The sequence below is a fragment of the Elephantulus edwardii genome, unplaced genomic scaffold (genome assembly GCF_000299155.1).
Source record: "Elephantulus edwardii isolate Elephantulus edwardi_28Jun2011 unplaced genomic scaffold, EleEdw1.0 scaffold00441, whole genome shotgun sequence".
NCBI lineage: Eukaryota > Metazoa > Chordata > Mammalia > Macroscelidea > Macroscelididae > Elephantulus > Elephantulus edwardii.
The window spans coordinates 994,082-1,003,545 of NW_006400191.1; the positions used below are offsets into that span (position 1 = coordinate 994,082).

Consider the following 9,464-nt stretch of genomic DNA (forward strand, 5'->3'; position numbering starts at 1 on the left):
AAATCAGTGAGATTGTTCTATAGTTTCCACACTCTGTTGGGTCACCTTTCTTTGGGATAGGAACAAATATAGATCTCTTCCAGTCAGTTGGCCAAGTGGTAGTTCTCCAGATTTCTTGGCACAACTTGGTGAGCACGTCGAGGGTAGCATCTGTTAGCTTAAATATGTCAATTGGTATACTATCTATTCCTGGAGCCTTATTTTTTGCCATTTCCTTCAAAGCAGCCTGAACTTCTTTCATCATCATAGGCTCTTGCTCATATGTTGTTTCATGAAATTCTTCTGTGTCTGCCAATTCCTTTCGATACAATGACTCAGTATATTCTTTCCATCTTCTTTTAATACTTCCTGGATCATTTAACATCCTGCCAAAAGCATCCTTGATTATAGTAACTCGAGGTTTGAATTTGTTCTTCAGTTCCTTGAGCTATATGCTTCCAAAATGCAATACTTTTACAAAAATGGGATGAGCATTACTTTCTACACAAGAAAAATTCAAGGGAAAGAAGGGGTCACATGTCCAAAGCAAGTTTAAAACACAACAGGGCATATTTCAATAGATTGCAAGCCTTAAAAGTAATCCTCTGTTTTCTGAACCCATCTGAACAGAGGCTGCAACTTCTCTGGAACCTCTGCCAGCCACCAAACTGCTTCTGTTAATACCCTTTCCTTTCCTTTCCTTGAAAGGATGTTTATAAAACAGATGTGTATCGTCAAGGAGCCTCATTGGCCCATTTTATGCCTATGGAATCTCCAAATTCCAACAAGTATATTTTGTCTCCTTTAATCTAAAGTGGTTGAGATGATCGATTAGATCCATAAATCACATGCATAATTTCTTTAGCATATGATTGTCCCTTTGTGGTTTTTTTCATAACATGGTTTTCTTAATTTTTATAATATGGATAGACTGAGAATTCTCCATATTTCAAGTTCTATTTTTTTCAGAAAAAATTCAAACACAATTTAACAAAGTTCTCTGCCACTTTATAACAAGGATTGCCTTTTCTCCAGTGCTCAATTTACATACTCATCATTTCCTTTGAAGCTTCACCAGTAGCACATTTCTAGCAACATTTTCCTCATGACAATGGAAATTTTCTCTACAACTCTCCGCAATTCTGATCCTTCATCAAAATCACCTTCAATGTTCATAATTCTATCAACAATCTTTTCATGGCAGTCTAAGGCTTTTACTATCAAGTGCCTCAAAACTTCTATAACCTTTGGCCATTACCCAATTCTAAAGCTACTTCTACATTTGTATGTCTGTTAGAGCAGCACCTTACTACCAGTATCAAAATTTGTATTGGTTTCCTAAGGTTGCCATAATAGACTAACACAAACTGGGTAGTTTATAAGAATAAAAATTTTTTTCTCCCAATTTTGGAGACTCAACTAAAGTTGACCCTCCACTGGGTTTCCAAGGCAGTAAATCACATAAGAGGAGATTGCTTATCTTTATCCTGTGGAGTTTATTTGAACCACCAAAGAGACCTGGCCTTTGGGCTAGCAATCCAGTTCCCTACTGACTCAGCCTCTCTAGAGTTCTAGAGACTCAAAAACTCAAACTCATTGCTGGCAAATTGAAATTGACTCATAGCTAACTCTCAGTTGGGCTTAATCACATGGGAGGAAATTGGCAGTCTTTCTCCTGGCAGAGCCACTGGTGGATTTGAACTGTCAGAGAAGCGCAGCTTTTTGAGTTACAAGTGCAACTCTCTATGTACTAGCCCACTAGCATTCCCTTCTGGAGACTAATAGTTAAAATTAAGGCTATCAGAAGACTATGCTTCCTCTAAAAGTCCTTGTCTTCCTCAGCTTCTGGTAGCCAGAGGCCTTCCTTGATGTGTAAATGCATCTTCACCTGGCTATTGTTCCTCTGTCTGCTATGTCATCTCTTTTATAAGGGGTCACACATATTGAAGTAGGAACCAGCCTATTCTGATATGACCTCATGTTCACATGTTGTTGTTATGTGCCATCAAGTCTCCTGTGACTCATAGTGACACTATGTACATTAGCTCTGAAACTTTCCCTATCCTGAGCCAGTCTCATCATCTCCAACAGATCTAATCCCATTTCTCCAGTCACTGAGTCAGTCCATCTCATCCTGGGTCTTCCTCTCCTGCACTGTCCCACCACCATTCCAAGCATGATGTCCCTCTCCAATGACTTCCCTAGGCAGTATGGCTCTTGGAGAGTGGAGGATAGGTACTAGGTGTTTGTTTCCCCATCCAAGGGAGGTGGGTTTATCTCTGCAGGGACTAGCCCTGGTTCTGTGAGCTAGCAGGGGTGTAATTCTCACCTGTAAAAGCAAAGAGGCAATGTTCACATAATTGATATTGTCAAAGATCCTCTTTACATATATGTTCAGGTTTATAGGTATGAGATTAGGATTTCAGCTTATCCTTTTGAGGATAATAAGTCCATAATAAGAGGGTGACAATTTTAGATGAGGCAAGTGGGACAGTGCAGGCCTCAAATGACATGGAAACATTTTAGCAAAGAGCCTAAGGAGATGAGGCACGTTGCCATATGTATAGTGTTCAAGGTAGAGAAAATAGCCAGAACAGAAACCCCTAAATAAACCAGTATAAAATTTAAAAAAAACACACCTAAAACAGAAACCCTGAAATAAGAATAGTTTCTCATTTTAAAGGAACATAGAGAAACTAGTGTGGTTGTCAGGAAATGAATTAGAGGGAGTTAGGTAAGAGATGACATACTTGGGTAGTATAAATTATTTAAGTGCTCAGCTATTCAAATGTTACTGGTTTGCAATCCACCCAAAAGCACCTTTGAAGAAAGGCTTACTGCCTCTGCTTCTTAAAAACTAGCCATTAAAAACCTTATGGAGCTCAGTTCTACTTTGATACACATGAGATCACCATGATTTAGAGTTGACTCAATAGCACCTGGTTTTTGGTTTGATAAGAGGTAAGTAGTAAGGAGTTGGGTCAAAAAGGGCCTTTTTGAGTCTGAGATGTGGTTGGCACCATTGGAAGGTTCCAGGCAGGGAGTTTTATTTTGTGGGATTTTTTTCCCTTCTTTTTTAATTGAAATTTTAATGAAAGTTTACAGAAACTTTGGATTTCCATTCACTCATTGTTGCACATTTTCCTCTCTGCCCACCCCTCCCCCATACTTTGCTTTTCTCTTTGAAAAGAAAAAAAATTCTTTCATTGTTATACAATCCCCGCCTTCCTCAGTCCACTTTACTTATGCAGCTCTTATTTTGGACTTTTGTCATGAAAATAATACCTCATCATATATTCCTTTTAAACAGTTCTCTCAGGCAGGTTGTTTTTATCTGATCATTCCATACCTTTTTTTTTCTCCCTTTGTTAATAATTAGTTTGTATTATATCATGCATTGTTATATTTACAGTAATTCAGATCATTCTCTTTTCTTCCAATCTTCCAAGCCTGTCTATCAGTTGTCAATGTAATTAAACTGCCAGAAGGGTTCTTTAGAAAGCTATACTGACCCTTAGCTAGTTTTCTGTTTCTATTTTATTATTAATATTTTTATTCATTTGCATTGTGTTTCATGCATGTACACCATGTTTTATACAGTCATTCATTTACATTATATTTCATTCATTTATATTATGGGTTTTTTTCCCATTCAATCATTTTCCTAATCATGCCATACCTTTGATGTACCCCTACCCCAAGCTCTGGGTGTGTAGTGATGGACTTATTATGTACCTGGTGCAATTCCTACTCAGCTCTTCAGAAACTTCATATACAACTCTCTTCTTTTTCTCCCTCTCTGGCTCTATAGGGAGATGCGCTGGAATAAGGGCACCATCCTGAAGGCTTCTGTGGATTATATCCGCAAATTGCAGAAGGAGCAACAGCGTTCCAAAGACTTGGAGAGCCGGCAGCGCTCCCTGGAACAGGCCAACCGTAACCTACAGCTCCGAATTCAGGTCTGGAGGGAGGAGAAGGTGATGTGAGTGAAGGAGGACATACTATAGGTAGAAGTAGAGAATGAACAAGCCTGAATTTCCCTTCTTTGCATACTTGTGGGATACCTGGGCTTCCTAACTCAAGTGCTGCTGCTGCTAATGATGATATGTCATACTCAGAATGTTAACAAGAATAATAATGAACATTAGCGAATTTATATAACATTTATCTTGTGCCTTGTACTATAAAAAATTTCTATACATTAGTGCAAAAGGAACAGAAAACAGGATATGGGGGCACAGAGCTGTGAGTGTCTCTCTGAAAGGGCCAGAGGGAATGAGAATAGCACAGTTCCTCACTGCCCCAGAGCAGAAAGCAGATAAAAAGCCTGTAGACCAGCCCCATGGTCCCTCTAGAGCCATGCCAGCAGTAAGAGGTTCATTTATTCATTGTTGACTCATAGACTATGGTACCAAGAGTGGGGTTTATTAGGGAAATAAGTTGGAGAGTGAAGGAGGCAAAGAATATCACCCAATGTAAGTCCAAGTTTTAGCTCAGCAGTTCAAAGGCACAGATTCACAATTAGTCCAGGCTCTGGTTTCAGTTCAGCTTTTCCTTTCATCATCCAGCAAGAATAGCAAAACTTTTAACTGTGGTCTTTATCTCAGGGCTCCTCTGGTTACACTTTGCCAGTTTCTCCACAGCAATGCCACAATCTCTCTACCACCATCACCAGGTTCTTGTGCTGGTCTCCCTCAAGTCTTGCTGCTGAGTATGGGAAGTACTGTCATTCTTATTCTAATCTCACAGCTGTTCATTTGCAAGACCATGTGTCTGCAGTTAAGGTAGCTGGAAATCAGAGGTGTCTAAGGTAATGGCTAAAAAAGCCAACTTTAAGCTAACACTGCACTAGCTAATTTAATCCTTAGGGAGCTCTGGTGACATAGTCCATAGAGCTATTAAACCAAAAGTGTTCCTTCTCTGGTAGTTCAAATCTGCTGTTGGCTGTGAGGGAGAAAGATGGACAATCTCTTCTCGAGCAGTTTAGGGTTAGCTATTCAACTGTTTCTACTCCATAGCAATGTGTTTGAAGTTTTTTAAAAAATTTATCTTAAGCTGCGCTGCAATCCCAAAGGTGCACGGTTCGAATCCACCAGATGCTCCGCTGGAGAAGGGGGGGGTAATCTCCTCTTGTGCCAGTCAGATCTGACTCAACAGTACACACACCACCAACAAAAATAATATATCTTTAGAGGGCTATGATGGCCTAACCCTTAGGGAGCTGCAGTTTGAATCCACCAGTAGCTCCTTAGGAAAAAGATGAGCAATTTCCTCCTGTGCCATTTACAACCTCAGAAATCCACTGGCGGGTCAGCTATGAGTTGTTTTTGACTAGGTAGCAATAAGATAGATAATTTAATCTTTACAACTACTCTATGATAGAAGCTACATTGTTCTACCCATTTCACTAATAGATCTTAAAGTGAGTGGCCTAACTTTATAACACTAGTGGGAGACAGACTGAATTTGAACTCAGGAAGCCTGCCCTTTTAACCATTATACCTCTTGTCATTATGTACCATTGAGTCAGAACCGATACATAACTGATCCTCCAGTGGGTTTTCAGAGGCAGTAATCCCACATCTTTCTCCTTCAATTATATCTCTAAGGGACTTTAAATCTCATCTTATATTGTACTTATCCCTTATTCTTTGCAGGAACTAGAACTGCAAGCCCAAATCCATGGTCTGCCGGTACTTCCCACCCCAGGACTGCTCTCTCTGGCCACAGCTTCAGCTTCTGATAGTCTCAAGCCAGAGCAGCTGGACGTTGAGGAAGAGGGCAGGGCAAGCACATTTCACATAGGAGGAGCATCTGCTCCAAATGCTTCTCATCAACAGTCCTCAGCACCACCTTCAGATGCTCTTCTGGACCTACACTTTCCCAGTGACCATTTAGGGGACTTGGGGGACCCCTTTCACCTGGGGCTGGAAGACATTCTGATGGAAGAGGAAGAGAATGTGGTGGGAGGGCTGTCAGGGGGCACCCTGTCCCCACTGCGAGCTGCCTCTGACCCCCTACTCTCCTCAGTGTCCCCAGCTGTCTCCAAAGCCAGCAGCCGTAGTAGCAGCTTCAGCATAGAGGAGGAGTCATGATCAGATCTCATCCCTTCCCTGGTGTTTCCTCACTCAGGAAAGGAGGGCAAGTCAGAATGAGGTCCTACCTTTCCCCTCATGAGACTATCTTACCCAAGTATTCTGAGGGGAGATAATCAGGCAAACAAAAGGAGTTAGATGAGACCCTATCCTTTCCCCAATAGAATAACCCAGCACAGGTCTTTCAGACTTCAGGATGATGTTGTGAAATTAAACCCCGCCACTTGGAGATCAGAGTCTCACTCCTGCCCTATGTGACCTGCCTTTGCCCAGATAAGAGAAAGAGGCAGGATGAGTTCCCTATCATCAATCCTCACCAGGCTGCCTGAGAAAAGGAGATGTCAGGATGCTGCTCCATCCTTCTCTTAGAACCACCACTTTAGTCCATTCATGCAAGGAAGAAGAGTAAAAACTGTTGGCGGTCCCATCCTTGGGATCTGCCCCTTTTGCATGAACCTCACCCTTCTTGGGCAAGGGAAGAAGGATGAAACTCTAAACCCTTTCCCTTGGAACTCAGTCCTGACCTTCAGGAATTGAAGTCAGGCCCCATTCCTTCTCTATAGGAATAGCCCAGCACAGGTATTTCAGATATGGAGGGAATCAGTAAGATCAAACCTCCCCAGGTCACAGCTCTACCCTTGTTTCTCAACAATATCCCACCCAAGAATTCTACAACTGAGGAAGGAGTAGTACTCGAGCTCCCTTTCTTTAACCTGGAATCAACCCAATCTAACCTCAGGGAAGGGAGCTGATACTGAAATCTTGTGAACTGACATTCTAAGTCTAGATTGGAAATTAGAATTACACCGTGACCTTTTGGCACAGTCCTGCTTCCTTTCTTGAGGGACATTTTTTTTAAAAAAATTATAGAGATTAGGAGGAATGAAGCCATGTTCCCAGAAATAGTACCCTACTACCCTGTTTCAGAAGGTGGAGGAACAGTATGAGGGAAAAGACAGACTATCTTGGTAGTTCCCTAGCCCAGAGAAAATTAGAGGCTATAACTCCTCCAAAACAGGCTTGGAGAGAGGGTTGTGAACAATTTATTGAATTCCTACTTGTTTATCTGATTTTTTTATTGACTTACCCCTCTTACTCAGAAGCTAGGTCACCCCCAACTTCTGGCCCCTACCAATTCTCTGTTTAGGGAGTCTCCCTATCAGAGTTATCAAGAAACACTCCTTTCTTGCCCTTCCTACCATACACACCCAAGATTGTCAACTCTGGATTGCTTGGGCTAGGTCTCAAGAGGGTGTAATGAGGGGTCTGTAGGTTTGTGATTAAAATAATAAATGCTAGGTGTGTTTGATGTACTTTTAACTTTGGCAGAGTCTCCTGTCCTCTCCCCCCTTTTTACATATTTTTTATTGGTTTGCATTGTCCTTTTGACTGTACTGATCAAATCCCTTAACCACATGTAGGCCAGGAAGTGTAGTTTTTGGAGAAAACACACTTAAGAGGCCTAGAGGAAAGCAACTTAAAAAAATTTAGGTGATTATCTGTCATTAACTTCCTATCGGGGACTATCATTAACTATCACCAAAGACAGTTTAGGGAGCTCTCGTGGCCTAGTGATAAGGAGCTGCCCTGCCAACCCAAAGTCACAAGGTTCAAGTTACTAGCTTCTCTATAGGAAAAAGATGGGCAATCTCCTGTGTGATTTAAACTTCCTCTGAAAACTTGCTGAAGTTGGTTCAGACTCGATGGCACAAAAATATTTCAACTAACACCTAATGAATATTAATTAGTAAGTGATGATTCTTAATGCCATTTTATGTTTAAAGAAATTGAATAGAATTTAAGTAACTTCTAAAAATATAAAGCTAGTTTTGGAAGACTTGCATTCAGAATGTTCGTTAAAAGCAAGAAAAGTGAAACCTCACATTTTGGGCATATTATCGGGAGGTGCCAGGCCCTATATAAAAGACAACAACATGCTTGGTAATGTAGAGGATCAGCAAAAAAGACCCTCAAATGGATTAGCACAGTGGTTGCAACAATGGGTTTACGCACAACAGATCGTGAGGATGGAACAAGATAAGGTGGTGGTTTGTTGTATGTATCACATCCTATTCAACAGCACTTAACAACAAGGGCTCTGGCATGAAAAACGCCTTTGAAGGTACAAATAAGATTGTCTTTCAGGTTCACTTTAGAAACTGATAAGGAAATGTGTAAGGATACCATTTGGCAGACAATGTGGACTGTAGGAGTGGCTGGGGAGAGAAAGAAACATTCTGGTGGCCTTGTTCATAAGACATGCTGTTAACTCAAAGGCAACACTTCTCTAATAGTTCAAATACACCTGCAACTCCACAGGAGAAAGATGAGCAGTCTCCTGTGCAATTTACAGTCTTGTAAACCCAACAGAGTCAGCTATGGGTCAGTTATAACTCAACAACAATGAGATATGTTGTTAGGTGCCACTGAGTGACTCATAACCCTTGATTGGGTCCTTGGTCTATCTTGTACCATCCTCACCCTCTCCACTATGCTAAAGTCCATGGTTGTAGTCATTGTGATAATACATATATCTAAGTACTGATACTAATAAGACAGGATTAAAATCCTATTTGTAGGGAGCTCTGGGTGGCCTAGTGGCAATCCCGAAGGCACGTGGTTTGAATCCACCAGATGCTCCACTGGAGAAGGAGGGGTGATCTTTGCCAGTCAGATCTGATTAGATGGTACACAATAAGAAAAAGGAGGGGTGGAGCATATTTGTAAAGCACATATATAGAGAGAGACTTATTTCAAGGAAATAGTCTATAGGTCAGACCTCAAGATGGAAATGTCTGGGAAGACAGATTCTAAGGCTGTTATCTTTGGAAGCTACTAGCTTTAGAGGTTCATGCATCCAAAGGTCCATGTTGGAAAGCAGAATTCCAGACACTGCCTTTGGATACTGATGAGTGCAAAGTCAGCAAGCGTTTAAGTGTATGAGCCATTATCACTAAATGTAGATCTGATAGTTCTCTAGCTTTTTTGCCAGAGTTCAAACAAACACCATGTAGGCCACACCCTAAGGAGACCTACCCTTAAGAAAATATCCTTGTTAGGTGTCATAGAGATGACTATGACTCAGAACGACCTTATGAACAACAGATATGAATCTTTCCCTATCCTGCACCATCTTTACAATGTCATATATGCTCCATCCTATGACTGCAGTCACTGTGTCAATCCATCTCATAGAGGATTGTCAATCCATCTCATTCCTCTCTTGTGGACCATCTACGTTCCTCAGCATGATGTCTTTTTTCCAAGAACGGACCCTTACTGACTGCAAATTATGTGAGAAAGTTTCATCATTATTGCCTCTAAGACACACCCCAATTGCACTTCCCCCAAGACAGACTGGGTTTTACTTTTGGTAAAAAGTAAATGGTA

The 9,464-nt window shown here is 41.1% G+C and overlaps 1 protein-coding gene across 2 annotated transcripts in view; it reads left to right on the forward strand.

The window, feature by feature from the left end:
• TFE3 (transcription factor binding to IGHM enhancer 3) overlaps positions 1-6,187 on the forward strand; it is an 18,411-nt gene extending 12,224 nt beyond the window's left edge. Inside the window, exons 9-10 of one of the 2 annotated variants that reach the window (XM_006902714.1) lie at positions 3,791-3,938; positions 5,637-6,074. In XM_006902714.1, the coding sequence (XP_006902776.1) occupies positions 3,791-3,938; positions 5,637-6,074 (586 nt within the window). Of the gene's footprint in view, positions 1-3,790; positions 3,939-5,636 lie in introns of both variants that reach the window. The other variant, XM_006902715.1, reaches the window with a different exon arrangement.
• Positions 6,188-9,464: the final 3,277 nt, after the last annotated feature.